Below are 16800 nucleotides of genomic sequence, written 5' to 3' on the forward strand. Positions count from 1 at the left end.
GGAGATTACAAGTGAAGAAAACAAAAGAAAAGTGCCTCATGAATTCAGTTTTTCATTTCACTCCATAACAGTGTTGTGCAGTACATACATGGCTAGGTGGAGACCACTGCAAGCTCACAACGGGTCCTGGTACACTGATGAATCCCACTGGTACATTTTCTTTCCCAGTTAGAAAGAAAAATACTGTGTTGTCTTTACTCTGTGAGGGAAGGAAAAAACCATAGTGACCACTATCAAATTGTCATACTTAGGGCTGGATTTTACAAAGCGCCACGGTCCCCACCCACCCTCAGCTAAAAGGTCAGGGTGAGCCCACCCACAATCCTGATGACTACCCCACAGAAATGGGACGGTGCCACCGATGCACTCAGCGAGCCCGCAAAGGAGGTCCCCTGCTCCTTGCTTGCACCAGCCCATGCAGCTAATGCTGCCGGTCTTCCCGGATGGTGTGGGCCTTCTCTAACCTGCCATGGGTAAAATTGCACCAGCAGCAATGGGGTGAGGCCTTTAAGTGGCCATTAATTGGCCACTTAAGGGCCTCAATAGGCTCAAGGGTGGGCAGGCCACCTGATACCTCCCCCCGCTCCCCATAAAACTCCTATTTCAAAGGTGCTTATGGATTTTCTATATTAACTCTGCACAAGTCTGGCAACATCGACTTGCTTTTAATTGAATTTTCCTATTAATGTGACAATCTGTGTACTGTAGTTTGCTTACATTTCTATGAAAGATCTTGGGATGTCATCTTGGGGTGTTTTACTATTGTATAAATGGTTGCTGTTGTAGTCCTGTGGATACATCTGCCGTGGTTCAGCAGGTAGCCCACCTGTCTCCAAGTCAGGAGTTTGTGGATTTACGTCCACCTCCAGAGACTTGAGCAAAAAAATGCAGGTTAACACTCCAGTGCAGTACTGAGGGGCCTGCTGCACTGCATCTTTAGGATGAGAGGTCAAACCAAGGCCCCAGCTACCTTCTTAGGTGGACTTTAAGTTTTATTTTGAAGAAGAGCAGATTAGTTATCCCCAGTGTCCTGGCCAATATCTATCCCTCAATCAACATCACAAAAACAGATTATCAGGTCATTATCAATTTCTGTTTGATGATTATATGAAACAATTTAGCAACGTTCATCTGACTTTTTGATCCATTCTGTCCCTCAGTAACTGAACTTATATATTAATTTCCAATGCAAGAACTTAAACAAAATTTAAAATTCTCAAGATTGCATATTTCAAATTATATTAAGTGTACATTTTGATTTTCTTTTAATGTCTTCATTGATCATTTTTACCTCACCCTGTGTCTAAATCATAAGTTTTGATCAGACATTCTTCCCCTCAACAGTGAGAGCTTTCAATTACATTTCTGTATTCATAGGATGGGCAGTGTTTTTTTTCTTTATTCTTTCATGAGATGTGGGTGTCACTGGCAAGGCCAGCATTTGTTGCCCATCCCTAATTGCCCTTCAACTGAGAGGGTCAGTTAGCTCAGTTGGCTGGACGGCTGGTTTGTGATGCAGAGTGACACCAACAGCGTGGGTTCAATACCTGTACCGGCTGAGGTCATCCATGAAGGCCCAGTCTTCTCAACCTTGCCGCCTGTCTGAGGTACGGTGACCCTCAGGTTAAACTCACCACCAGTTGTCTCTCTCTGATGAGAGAGTAGCCTATGGTCTTCTGGGACTATGCCAACTTTCATTTCAACTAAGTGGCTTGCTAAGTCATTTCAGAGGGCAGTTAAAAGTCAACCACATTGTTGTGGGTCTGGAGTCACATGTGGGCCAGATCAGGTAAGGACAGCAGATTTCCTTCCTTAAAGGACATTAGTGAACCAGATGGGTTTTACAATGATCAGTGATAGTTTCATGGTCACTATTACTGAGACTAGCTTTCAATTTCAGATTTATTAACTGAATTTAAATCCCACCAATTGCCATTACTAGTCCAGTGACATTACCACTACCCCACCATCTCCCCGCAGAATGCAGCTTCCAGCTTGCAGAATGTCCCAGCATCAGGAGCAGTTCATGGTAGATAGGTGTGACTGTTCATTCCATAAGTGAGCATTTGAGACTTTCTTTTTACTGTATTCAGAAGAAAAGCCCAGGCAGAGAGTGGAGGAAGCCCGCACCTCTGTCCTGAGTAGACATCTGCCTGGGACCGTGCCAGTGACAGCATAGGTACTCCACTGCACAGCAGTAATGAAAGATGCAGGAGCCTGATTGCTGTGCCTCAAGGGGGCCATGGAAGGTGATGACTTGGGGCAGCAAAGTCAGACAAAATAGCAATTGGATAGAGTGGTGGAATAGCTCAGATCCACAGGAATTATCCATGTGCTTCAAATGTGTTTATCTGTTCATACTTACACCTGTTGCAAGCATTTCTCCATTATGTTCATAAGCAATAGCAGTGACATCTGCTGTGTGTGGCTTCAAGGCCTGTTTTAGGCGAATATCAATCTCACCAACTTCCGATCTGCCAGCAACATGAGCAAGGCCTTTAGGGTTATATATTTCCAAGATGCGGATAACACCATCTTCAAAGCCCACAGCAATCACGTTTCCCTTTGAGTAGAGCTGCAAAGGAAAAGATGCTTGTACATTTTAAAATTCCACATAAATTGAACAAAAATTCAGGATTAAAATCAGCACTTCAAAGCTGCCAGAAGGAGGTGAAAGGAACAATAGACAATGCAATAAATATCAAGGCGCATCACTAGTATTGGCTGAAAGATCATTGCATCATATTGGCCCATACTTTGCAGTTCAACAGCACAGTGATGATGCCCACTGCTGACCTTGAATCAAATTACAAGCTTGCATACTGTGATTCCCAAGGCAAGAATTTGGGTTTGAAGGAGGGAGGGTACTTTGTGAGGCCCAGTGTTGTGCAGTGTGAACAGAACAGGGGATTAAATCATCATTTCCTGTTGCATTTCCTACTTCAAAAAGAACTTTATTGGCTGCAAAGGAAATCCTAAGGTCTTGAAAGGTATTGTATAACTGCAAGTTTGTTTTCTTTTCTATTCTGACTTTCTCATCTCCCCTCACCATAACCTTATCCTTGTCCCTTTTTCCTTTCAGATACCCAAGAACTGCAACCTGCCCAGGTAGTGGAGGAAGATCAAGAGGACAGTGATGATGAAGACACATGGAGCTGAATTTTTTATGCCCTCAGTTGGGCATGTTTTCTGCAGGGAAGCACCCAACCTTGAGCTCACCCCCATAGTAATGGGGCAGGTAGCCCACCTGTCATATTAAAATGAATAATCAGGGTCAATTAGATTTGTTATCAAGCCAATTGACCCTGATAATACGCTGCCCACGCCATAAAACATTTGGTGTAGGCAGCCGGGCAGGAGCAGGAAGCCTGACTTTTTAACTTACCTGGTAAAAGGGCAGGAAAGAAGGGGGGGTGGGCTCAAGAGTGCAGGGGGTTGCCCTTTGCCTATTGTGGGACAGCCCCCCGCCCCCTTAGGTCAAACCCCCACTTCCTCCCTCCCCTCCCGCCCCTCTCCCTAATTTACCCAAACCCTCTCAGCCCAAGACCCCGGACTTACGCTTTATGTTCTGCGGGGTGGGTTGACATGAAGCATATCAGCTCCATGCCATTGTCATTTCCAGGGGTGGAGAGCTTGCCATCCGCACACCACCCCCCCATCCCCAGTTTGTGTTCGTCAGAGCCACTCAGCTTTTGACCTCATTACAACCTTGGTCCAAACAAGAATAAAAGAACTGAATTCCAAAGGTGAGGTGAGAGTGATTGCTCTTGACATTAGGGCTGCATTTGTCCTAGTATGGCATCAAGGAGCCATAGGAAAATTGAAATCAATTGAAATCAAGAGAATCAGGGGAAAAGCACTCTGCTGGTTGGAGTTACACCTAGCACAAAGGAGGTTGTGGTTCTCGAACACCAATCATCTAAGCCCTTGGGCATTGCTGTAGCAGTTCCTCAGGGTAGACCTAAGGCCCGACCATCTTCAGCTGCTTCATCAATGGCTTTCCCTCCATCATAAGGTCAGAAGTGGGGATGTTCGCCAATGTTTGTACATTATTCAGTTCTATTTGCAACTCCTCAGATAATGAGGTAATCATTATCATCCCATTAGCATGCATCAAGACATGGACAACTTTCAGACTTGGGCTGGTAAGCGGCAGGTGACATTCATGTCACCCAATTTGCAGGCAATGAGCATCTCCAGCAAGAGAGAATCTAACCATCTCCCCTTGACAATCAACAGCATTACCATCGCTGAATCCCCCACCATCAACATCTGGAGGGGTCACCATTAACCAGAAACTTAACTGGACCCGCCATATAAATACTGCAACTACGAGAGCAGGTCAGAGACTGGGGGTTCCGCACAGAGTGACTGAATTCCTGGCTCCCCAGTACTTGTCCACCATCTCGAAATCACAAAGCATGTTTATGATAGAATACTCTCCAATTGCCTGGATGAGTGCAGCTCCAACAACACTTAAGAAGCCCTACACCATTCAGGACAAAGCAGCCCGCTTGATTGGCACCGCATCCACCATCTTAAACATTCACTCCCTCCATAACTGGTGTATCATGACTGCAGTGTGTACCATCGGCAAGATGCACTGCAGCAACTCTCCAAGGCCTCTTCAACACCCCATTCCAAACCTGTGACCTCTACCATCTAGAAGAACATGGGCAGCAGGCACATAGAAATGCCACCACCTCCAAGTTCCCCTTTAAACCATGTATGATCTTGATTTGGAAATATGTCACTGTTCCTTCACCATTGCTGGATCAAAATCTTGAAACTCTCTACCTAACAGCATTGTGGGAGCACTTTCACCACATAGATTGCATCGGTTCAAGAAGGTGGCTTAACACCAATTTCTCAAGGACAATTAGGGATGGGCAATAAATGCCAAGCTTGCCAGCGAAATCCATAACCCATGAATTTTTTTTTTAAATCGCATAGACTGATAAAGATAAATAGAGATTGTATAAACTTATAATTGGAGAAATAGATGTCAACGTAGAGAAAATAAGAAAGATGTAAATAAATAGAGAAAAAGCTGAATAGAAGATGGATTAAGAGACAGAGCACTAGAAATAGAAGCATAGATAAAGGGTGGTAGACATAAAAATATATAGAGATATAAAAAGAGAGAGATTATGGATAGAATGATTGGAAGATAGAAAAAGAGAGTTATTGAGAGATAGAGAGAGGTGCAGTGGGAAATTTAGAAACATGAAAGGAGCAAGATATAGAGATCTGCAGCATGAAATTCAGATTGGTGGCACATTGTTTGGCTGCTAAGGGTGCCATTTGGTATCCAAAATGGCGTCCAGGATGTGTGTTCACACTTTGAGTGGGTTGCACTGGGCATCATATTGGCAAGGGTGTTAGTGGGCATGCAGTGAACGGCCACTGAAAGTATGCAGTGCAGACAGATCATGACAGCACAGCACGGACAGTTGATTTGATGCCAGCATTCCCATGTTGGAGCTAAACACTCCAGCTAACACTCTCTCTTAACTTTGCACAACTGAAGATGCATACAGCAGCAATGTTAATTCAAGGGATCATCAACTACTTATAGTTGAACTACTGATAATTCTGCCCTATATCAGGACTGAAAAGAATTCCACTGGTTGATTTCTTTTGGCTGTTGTTGAATTCCAGAAGTTTCTGGAGTGTTCTATGGTTGTTTAAAGTAGCCAAAGTCTAAAGGGGGTGGCATGGTAGGTGCTCAAGGTGTTTTTGCTGACTGCAAGGCTTCTGCACAAACCAGTTGCTCCCAGGCATAGGTTCATGTGTAGCCATTCTCCTTGGAATGCAGCGTGATTTGGAGAATGAACAGAGCCACACAGGGCAGTATAAGCTGCTGGTAGAGAGGGAAGGGGGAGAAGGACTCTCAGCAGAAGGCTATATTCACCCAAGGTGTCCAGGGAGCAATTCTCTTACCTGAGCTGCAGTGAGGAACAACATGAGACATTCTCACTGAAATCTGCTACCTGCTGCAAGCTCACAACAGAGCAAAAGCCGCACTGCCAGTGGCCATGAAGATAACTGTGACAATGAATTTGCATGCATCTGGTTCCTTCCAGGTTGGAGTTGGAGATATTTTCAAATCTCTCAGTTTGCAATTCACTTTTACATGAAGGAGGTCACTGGCCCTCTCTATTCATTAAGGGTTAACTACATTTCATTCTCTCTTGCTAAAGAGAATTAAGAGGAACAAGAACGTGGCTTCAAGAGGATTGTGGGTTACCTCGTGACGCAGGGTGTCATTCACTACATGCATATCATTTTGCAGGCATCGTAAGATAATTCTGCCTTATACCAGAACCAAAAAGAATTCCACTCCCTCAATATTCAGCTGGTGTATGGCCATAGGCTGAGAATCATGCCCAGTATCCTGGCAGCAGTCATGATGTTGAGCCATCACAGCGAACCAAAGGGGGGCCACTGAGCGACAAGGGCTACCCACTGACCACAAGGTTGATGACTCTGGTGCACAACTCATGCACACATGCACAACATGCATACAATGAAACCATTCTGTCATATAAAATGTGATATGGCAGACCACTGGTGTACTTAAAAACTGTTTCCACTGCCTGGACCACTCTGGAAGAGCCCTGTAGCATTCGGCAGAGCAGGTGTCAAGATTTGTCACAGTCTGCTGTATAACATTGCCAACATGAGGGAGCAAGCAGTTCAGGAGCAGATACTTGAGAATGAGGAAAGAGGAGGGGGAGATGGAAGAGGATGAGGGGAGGAAGGCAAAAAACAGGAGGCAACCATTTCTGGTCAGGCTTTCCCCAAAGAACTCATCTGAGTACAATACCAGTAACTGCAACCCTAATTCCCCATTCGCCAACAGTCTCACGCCTTACCTTCCCTCTGTCACTGACTGTCACAGAGTACACTTGCCCCAGTGCATAAAAACAGCCACTATGAAATAAACATTCAAAACCAAATTTATAAATCAAATAATTACATGTTGCATACAACAATCAGCTAATCACCTTGTGCATTTCCTTCGTACCTGTCTTCCTTCTACCTTTGTCTATCCTATTGCTCCCACACAGCGCTACTCCAGTGGCTGCAGAATGGTTGGTGGCAGGCTGCTGACTTTCAGTGGAAGAGAATGTAGATGGTTTTGCAGAATGACCTCGGGCAGCTCCAGTTCTTCAGGGTGCGGCTGCAGACTGGACCATCTCAACATGGGCAACAGCAGTCTGGGCTGGCTGACTAAACGGCAACAATGAAGGCACTTGTGGAGTGGCAGTGGTCGGAAGACAAATGCTTTCTTCCTAAGAGAGGGCAGCAAGTTCATGTTCCATAGAACCACTGCCACTCCCTAAGGGCAGCACTTCAGCAATCCTGAATTTGTTGGAGGACAAATTTCTGGATTTCTGAACCCTGCAGGCCCCTTTGGACACTGTAATTCACAGCCACGATGACATCAAGCTGACTGTCAATGATTTCAGTCCGAGCTTCTACCGCAGCACCCAAACTTCTGGCGGAAGCTGCTTGTTCTGAAGGAGGCTGAGATATTGGCCATCAGGTGCTGCATTACGTTTGGATCCACATGTAAGTTAGTGGAGTTGACCACCACTTCCATGTTGGAAAGGATGGGCTCCAAGGTCTGTGCAAAGCCCCATGTTAAGTCTGAGCTGGGCTCCTCCATTCTCCTTGGCAAAGGCCGTAGGCATTCTGGCAGATTTGCCACTGTTCCAAGCATTTCATTGTGCATGCCCATCAGCCTTTTACTGTAAGTTGTTCCATCACAGTGTCCATCTGAGTCCTCTGCAGTAGAAATCGTGTAACCTCACCCTCTGGTGAGCTGGTTTCTGTGCTTTTTTGCCCCCTGCTCTGGCTGCTGGCCACTCATGTCTGGTGGTTCACCACATGCAGATGCTGCCTCTATTCTATCCTCTAAGTTACACAATGTCAGTATCCGAGATGATGACTGTGAGTTTTAAATCATGTCATCGTGCTGTGTCTGCGTCATCACTGTTTCTTGCTGTTCCCCCATTCTTGGGTATCTAAAAAGAAAAAGTCACCAGGGTAAGGTTGTGGTGTGGGGAAGGGGGGGATAGTAGAAAGTTCACGCTTACATTATCTGCAGCTTGTAAATCAGAAAGGAGTGTGGGATGAGGGGGAGGTGGGATATGAGAAGATGTATTAGGTATAAGGATCCCTGCATTTCCGACAGTTTTAACACCTCTGCCTCAGCAATTTTTAAAAATTTATTCTTTCATGGGATGTGGGCATCACTGGCAAGGCCTGTATTTGTTGCCCATCCCTAATTACTCTTGAACTGAGTGGCTTACCCATTTCAGAGAGCAGTTAAGAGTCAACCACATTGCTGTGGACCCGGAGTCACATGTAGGCCAGACCAGGTAGAAGGACGGCAGATTTCCTTTTGTAAAGGACATTAGTGAACCAGATGGATTTTTACAATGATCTGACAGTTTCATGATCACCTGAGACTAGCCCTCAATTACAGATTTATTAATTGAATTTAAGCTCCACCAACTGCCGTGGTTTTTAAATCCATGTCCCCAGGATTACTAGTCCAGTGACATTACCACTACGCCACCGTCTCCCCACTAATGGGCATTCCAATATAGCCAGCACTAGCTCCTCCATGAGGATCAGGACGTACCTGCCCTCCTCTAGTTATTTTCTGCTGCCTCTGGTTGTGCACCACGCTCATCAATAAAAGAGAGGGAAGTGTGCCAATGTTATGCAATTTGCTTGGCTGATGTGGCTGTCACGGTTGAATAGCTGACAGTGTGTGCAAGCTGTGAGATGTGAATGTGTGGCTTGTAGTAGTGCTAAGTGTGTCAGTGTGCAATGTAGCATATGTATGTCAGCTTTGAGTCTTGATTGATAGAGATTATTAGTAAGTGAATGATAGGGTGTGGTGAATCGAGCAGTGTTTGAAGCTAGTGGTGCATTTGAAGGCGACTTTGGCCACTCATGAGGCCATTGAACTTTTTGCGGCACTACATCCAGCTCCTTGGGACTTGACTATTGGCATTGCCTTCCATAGCTATCTGATTCTACTGTCTTCTGAGTGTTTGTCTGGAAAGCCTCCTGCGCATACAGGACATCTCCCCTCCCCTAAATCTCCTAAACCGAAGCCTCCAGTCAGGAGCTGGGAGAGAAATCATGGGCCCTAGTGCTTCTCCTGTTTCTGGGCTCCTTTAAATCAGTTCCTCCTTCCCAGAAGCATGATAGGGTCCCCCTTGTCCTCACTTATCACCCCACCAGCCTCCGCATTCAAAGGATCATCCTCCGCCATTTCCGCCAACTCCAGCACGATGCCACCACCAAACACATCTTCCCTTCACCCCCCTTGACGGCATTCCGTAGGGATCGTTCCCTCCGGGACACCCTGGTCCACTCCTCCATCACCCCCTACTCCTCAACCCCCACCTATGGCACCTCCCCATGCCCACGCAGAAGATGCAACACCTGCCCCTTCACTTCCTCTCTCCTCACCGTCCAAGGGCCCAAACACTCCTTTCAAGTGAAGCAGCATTTCACTTGCATTTCCCCTAACTTAGTCTACTGCATTCGTTGCTCCCAATGCGGTCTCCTCTACATTGGAGAGACCAAACGCAAACTGGGCGACCGCTTTGCAGAACACCTGCGGTCTGTCCGCAAGAAAGACCCAAACCTCCCTGTTGCTTGCCATTTTAACACTCCACCCTGTTCTCTTGCCCACATGTCTGTCCTTGGCTTGCTGCATTGTTCCAGTGAAGCCCAACGCAAACTGGAGGAACAGCACCTCATCTTCCGACTAGGCACTTTACAGCCTTCCGGGCTGAATATTGAATTCAACAACTTTAGATCTTAAACTCCCCCTCCCCCCATCCCCACCCAGTTTCTCCCCCCTCCCTTTTTTTTCAATAATTTATATAGATTCTTCTTTTCCCACCTATTTCCATTAATTTTAAATCTAAAACTAAAACTTTGTTAGTCTTTCCACCCCACCCCCACTAGAGCTGTACCTTGAGTATCCTGTCTTCCATTCTTAATTAGCACTTTTCTTAGACAATATCACCACCTTCAACACCTCTTTGATCCTTTTGTCTGTGACATCTTTTGATTATCTGCTCCTATCACTGCTTGCTTATCTCCACAATCACCACACCCTCAACTTCTCTCTCCCCCCCGCCCCCCCACCTTAGACCAGCTTATATTTCACCTTTCTCCTAACTATACTCAGTTCTACCGAAGGGTCGTGAAGACTCGAAACGTTAACTGATTTCTTCTCCACCGATGCTGCCAGACCTGCTGAGTTTTTCCAGGTAATTCTGTTTTTGTTTTGGATTTCCAGCATCCGCAGTAGCTTTTAGCTTTTTGTTTTTATCAGAAAAACATGTTTGCATGTCACCTTTTTATCAGGAGGATGATCCCTTTAAATGTCACAATGGAATCAAAATTTCTTTTTTCAAGAGATTCCCACCCCCAACCAAAAAAAATGTGATGTAACTGGAACTTTGTGTTCTTCATCACCCTAATGCCTCACATTGATGAATAATGAGCAGGACATGGGGCTCTGCAAATATTTCCTGCATCACTTTTAACAGTCACTTGTTAAACTTGTTAATCCGTGAAACCAGGTGTGAACTCAACCCGATGTGTGATGGTCTGCTACAGGAATTCATGTGTGATCAAGAGACAGATCAAGACTTCACGCTTGAAGATTACTGACACTGTCATGTTGATAAAAGTCCCAAATCCCTCCTAACTTCAATGTGAAAAGGGAGAAGGCTGTCACAAATTTGCAACCTAAGAAACATTGATTTCAGCAGTAGTACATTAAAATTAAAGTTCAATTCCCATTTACGAAGTTGATGGACTACTGTTGGTCAGATCACTAAGTGCCAAGTATTAAGATCTTCTTCTCACCCTCCGTTACACTCAATAATCCCAGCTTTCACCCAGCTCCCTTGATAGATGTGCTGGGTTTCTGCAGTCAAGTTACCTGCCAGCCAGCATGGAGCGGGGGGATATCCCTCCGAGTTCAAGTGTTGTGACACAGGGGTGATATAACTCTACTTTAATCCACCTGCAAGTTTTTGATCTTCCCTCTGACTTATTTGAATGGGCGCATAAGATTCTCCCTTAGAGGCTCGTTTAACTCATGCAGGGGAGAGGAAAAAGGGAAAGTACCCTGCTTAGCTTTGGTTGGGCAAAGTAAATACATCGTCCACATATTTACAGTGACTTCAGTATAGTTTAAAGAAAAACAAAGACTATGTTAGGCTCCCCATACTTTCTATAACCAGCTCCTACAATGGGTCTCAGTGATCCTATAGTAGTCGTTACCTGTAATCCAATATCAATGCAGAAGGCTAACACTTTTTAACCCTTTTTATGGCTAGCATCAAACTTGATACAATGGCTCCATACTGGGGCACAATGCAATGACCCTGGGATAATTCAATGGGATCACTATAGCACACACACTTTAAAAAAAGAACTTTTATCCAACACAGTTAAGTGGAGGTACTCTACCTGTTTAAAATAAACAGGTTAGCGTCACTTATTGAATAATGGAGGTTGCGGGTGAATGGGTTAAGCACCCATATTTTGGTTCATGTAATTTCACAGTCAATGCTTGAACCCATGTGAAAGAAAATGGTACAAACATATGAATAGGTGTGCGTATTAATGTAACGGCCACACATACACATTGAAAGAGGATATAGTGACTCCAGAGTCCATAGTAATAAAGAATTAAATGAAATCAGAAGATTTCCATTGGAATTTCTTTCGGTGAAGGCAATTTCCCTCCATCTCTGGCAGTGCGTACTGGCACCACTTTTCCGATGGCAATGGTGATGAATTGTCAACATTATCTGTCATGACTCCTCTGAAATGGGCAGCAGCTTTGGAAGTTCAGGCCTACCACATCATAACTTGGAAATCCAGCAGTCACTCTAAGTGAGTCTACGCTCCTCCATAGGGTGCACAATTGAAGATTAGAATTTGCAGGCCCAAGAGAGGAAAACATTTAAAGATGGTAAAAAAGTGATCTTGCTAAAAGAAATAAGACAATGAACAATAAAAGAATGAACATGTTTGTGGAACTGATAGAAGTCTTAAGTAAAGGTTACATAGGCATCATTAACTGCAATACCACCAAGGCTGTTTCAGGGGTCTAACAGGAATCTCTATCATTTTCATGTCCAAACTCGACATTGTTCACAAGGACTTCTCTCTCTGAATTCCCAGTCTCTCCATTTCTTGCTGTAATAGCTATATCACCCTCTTATTCATTCTCTTAATTTTTTCTAACATCTCCTGGTTTCATTAACACACTCCTCACACCCTGCCCAGATGTTCAGATACACGGTTGAATTCCGTTTTTCCCCAGCCCATATCTGTCTGCAGCCGGGGCCTCGCACTGCCTTTGTCTAATCTCTTCCACAACATCCTTTTCCCCAGTTCCATAAGACCATAAGACATAGGAGCAGAAATTAGGCCATTCGGCCCATCGAGTCTGCTCTGCCATTCAGTCATGGCTGATAAGTTTCTCAACCCCATTCTCCCGCCTTCTCCCCGTAACCTTTGATCCCTTTACCAATCAAGAACCTATCTATCTCGGTCTTAAATACACTCAATGACCTGGCCTCCACAGCCTTCTGTGGCAATGAATTCCATAGATTCACCACTCTCTGGCTAAAGAAGTTTCTCCTCATCTCTGTTCTAAAAGGTCTTCCCTTTACTCTGAGGCTGTGCTCTCGGGTCCTAGTCTCTCCTACTAATGGAAACATCTTCCCCACGTCCACTCTATCCAGGCCTTTCAGTATTCTGTAAGTTTCAATCAGATCCCCCCTCATCCTTCTAAACTCCATCGAGTATAGACCCAGAGTCCTCAAACGTTCCTCATATATTAAGCATTTCATTCCTGGGATCATTCTCGTGAACCTCCTCTGGACCCTCTCCAGGGCCAGAACATCCTTCCTGAGATACGGGGCCCAAAATTTCTCACCATATTCTAAATGTGGTCTGACCAGAGCCTTATAAAGCCTCAGCAGCACACCCCTGCTTTTATATTCTAGTCCTCTCGAAATAAATGCCAACATTGCATTTGCCTTCCTAACTACTGACTCAACCTGCAAGTTAACCTTAAGAGAATCCTGGACTAGGACTCCCAAGTCCCTTTGCACTCCAGATTTCTGAATTCTCTCCCCATTTAGAAAATAGTCTATGCCTCTATTCTTCCTACCAAAGTGCATGACCTCACACTTCCCCACCTTGTATTCCATCTGCCACTTCTTTGCCCATTCTCCTAACCTGTCCAAATCCTTCTGCAGACTCCCTACCTCCTCAATACTACCTGTCCCTCCACCTATCTTTGTATCATCTGCAAACTTAGCCAGGATGCCCTCAGTTCCTTCATCTAGATCATTAATGTATAAAGTGAAAAGTTGTGGTCCCAACACTGACCCCTGCTGAACTCCACTAGTCACCGGCCACCATCCTGAGAAGGACCCCCTTATCCCCATTCTCTGCCTCCTGCCAGACAGCCAATCTTCTATCCATGCCAATACCTTACCTCTAACACCATGGGTTCTTATCTTACTGAGCAGCCTCCTGTGTGGCACCTTGTCAAAGGCCTTCTGGAAGTCCAAGTAGATAACATCCATTGGCTCTCCTTTGTCTAACCTGCTCGTTACCTCCTCAAAGAATTCTAACAGATTTGTCAGACATGACCTCCCCTTGATGAAACCACGCTGACTTTGCCCTATTTTACCATGCACTTCCAAGTATTCTGAAATCTCATCCTTAATAATGGACTCTAAAATCTTACAAACGACCGAGGTCCAGATAATCAGCCTGTAATTTCCAGTCTTTTGCCTCACTCCCTTCTTAAACAAGGGGGTTACATTAGCGATTTTCCAGTCCTCTGGGACCCTCACTGACTCCAGTGATTCCTTAAAGATTGCCACTAACGCCTCCACTATCTCTTCAGCTATCTCCTTCAGAACTCTGGGGTGTAATCCATCTGGTCTAGGTGATTTATCCACCTTCAGACCTTTCAGTTTTCCTAGCACCTTCTCCTTGGTAATGGCCACCATACTCACCTCTGCCCCCCGACTCTCTTGAACTTTGGGGATGTCACTCGTGTCTTCCACTGTGAAGACTGACGCAAAGTACCTATTCAGTTCCTCCGCCATTTCTTTGTTCCCCACTACTACTTCTCCATCGTCATTTTCCAGCGGCCCAATGTCCACTTCTGCCTCTCTCTTACCCTTTATATATCTAAAAAAACTCTTGCAATCTTCTTTTATATTATTGGCTAGTTTACCCTCATATTTAATCTTCTCTCTCCTTATTTCTTTTTTAGTTGTCCTCTGTTGGTCTTTGTCGGCTTCCCAATCCCCTGGTTTCCCACTGCTCTTCACAGTTCCTGAGTTTGCTAATCTCCTTTCCTTAAACCAGAGTTGTTGTTTTTCTCCAATTTCACATCCTGGTACATTTCCAAACTGTCATATTTGGCATCAACTTGAGTACAGCTTCATTCAAACTAGAAAACAGCACCAACCCTGCTGTTACAAGCTGTAAATTTACATCACTTTGTATACAAACTCATTGCTGTATAAATCAACTGTAATATGGCAGGATTTAATCTCTCCGAGTAGCCTCCACCCAACTCCAAACTAGAGCTAAACCTTTTTCAGAGGGAAAGCCCCAAAAATTAAATATCTGCACAAAAGCAATCTATAACTGGAATGTAAGCGGTTCCTCCATAGTTCAAGCTTTGTAATGTTCCATTGAAAAACACATTAAACAATGAGTCACTCCATCGTGACTTCTGCTAATTGTTATGTCGCACTACAGATTGTCGAACCACCAATTAGCATTCAAATAACACATCGGTGCACCAATAAAACCATCTCAATAGCAGTTATAGTTAGCTGAACCCCAGCCCTTACCCTCAGCTCCTGGTGGGAATTTCCTCAGCTACAACTTCCTGCAAGAGCAAAAAAAATGTAGCAGAGCAGGAGCTACTTAATAAGATAAGAGCCCATGGTGTTGGGGGTAGTATATTAGCATGGTAGAGGATTGGCTAACTAATAGAAGACAGAGAATTGGGATAAGGGGGGCATTTTCAGGATGGCAGCCTGTAACTAGTGGAGTGCCACAGGGATCAGTGCTGGGGCCACAATTATTTACAATATATATTAATGACTTGGATGAGGGAAATGAATGTACCATCACCAAATTTGCAGAATGCACAAAAATAGGTGGGAAGGCAAGTGGTGAGGATGACACAAAGAGTCTACAGAGGGATATAGACAGGTTATGTGGGTGGGCAAAAGCTTGGCAGATGGAATATAATGTGGGAAATATTATTTACACGGAAAAAGACTGCAGAAAGCTGCAGCACAGAGGGATTTGGGAGTCCTCGTGCATGAATCCCAAAAAGCTAACTTACAAGTTCAGCTGGTAATAGGGAAGAAAAATGAAATGCTAGCCTTTATTTCAAAGGGAATGGAGTATAAAAATAGGGAAGTCTTGCTAAAACTATACAAGGCACTAGGTTAGACCACGCCTGGAATACTGTGAACAGTTTTGGTCCCCTTATCTAAGGAAAGGTATACTGGCATTGGAGGCAGTCCAGGGAAGATTCACTAGGTTGATCCCGGGTATGGAGGGATTTTCTTATGAGGAGATGTTGGGCCTGTATTCATTGAAATTTAGAAGGACGAGAGGCAACCTTATCGAAACATATAAGACTCTTAGGGGGCTTGACAGGGTAGATGATGAGAGGTTGTTTCGCCTTGTGGGAGAGTCTAGGACCAGAGGGCATAACCTCAGAGTAAGGGGTCGCCCATTTAAGGCAGAGATGAGGAAGAATTTCTTCTCTCAGAGGGTAGTGAATCTGTGAATTCTTTACCGCAGAGGGCTGTAGAGGCTGGGTCATTAAGAATATTCAAGGCTGAGATAGACAGGTTTTTAATCAGTAAGAGAATCAAGTGTTATAGGGAAAAGGCAGGAAAGTGGAGTTGAGGGTTATCAGAACAGCCATGATCTCACTGAATGGTGGAGCAGACTCGATGGGCTGAATGGCCTACTTCTGCTCCTACGTCTATGGTCTTATGGAATGCCACCACACACTTCAGAGCCAACCAGGGAATCCCGGGATCACACATCCCTGTGACCAGTTCACTGAACACTGAGGCCTCCTGTGTCCCAGAGATTTCCATTTCCTAGCGACATCAGCCACTTTCAATTTAAATGTAACTTCCTCTTCCTTCTGCTGCTACATGTCAGGGGGCATTGGCTTGAGCCCCGGCCCCCCAAGAGCACGGACCTGATGTTTTGCAACTTGTGCACCCCCTCTCCTGGGTCTTGCCTCCAGTGCAGTGTGTGATAATCTTAGAACCCACTCCCTCTCAAGGTGTGCCATTGTTTGGCTTTCCTAGGCCAGATTCAGCTCCTACAGGACTGCCACCACCTGCTCCAGCCACAATACATCTTGCCTTTAAGAGGTGCAGACTAACTTTAACTGGTGCTAGCCACTTACGATATTGACCCCCAGTCAATCATCAGCACATTTAGTGCTGGATAGATGCTGAAATCATTTAAAACAGCAGATAACACAAAATTTGTGTGTACCTGTGTTGCAGTTAACTAGTGTGGGTTAATAATGCACTACGATTCCCCATGCCAAATTTCAAAGGCTATTGAATTTAATCCCCAAGGAAAGATGGAGAGAGAGAGAGAGAGAAAGAGAGAGTAGCAGAGAGACAGAAAAATATGGAGAGAGATAAGGAAACA

At 44.8% G+C, this 16800-nt stretch overlaps 1 protein-coding gene across 1 annotated transcript in view; it reads right to left on the reverse strand.

The window, feature by feature from the left end:
- The window catches only part of cfap44 (cilia and flagella associated protein 44), a 224494-nt gene that overhangs the window by 140771 nt on the left and 66923 nt on the right, over positions 1-16800 (reverse strand). The window contains exons 12-13 of the mRNA XM_078559546.1: positions 2366-2575; positions 89-199 (exon numbers count right to left, since the gene is read on the reverse strand). Coding sequence (XP_078415672.1) covers positions 89-199; positions 2366-2575 — 321 coding nt within the window. The remainder of the gene's footprint in view (positions 1-88; positions 200-2365; positions 2576-16800) is intronic.

This window comes from Cetorhinus maximus, chromosome 16 (assembly GCF_964194155.1).
Source record: "Cetorhinus maximus chromosome 16, sCetMax3.hap1.1, whole genome shotgun sequence".
Taxonomy (NCBI): domain Eukaryota; kingdom Metazoa; phylum Chordata; class Chondrichthyes; order Lamniformes; family Cetorhinidae; genus Cetorhinus; species Cetorhinus maximus.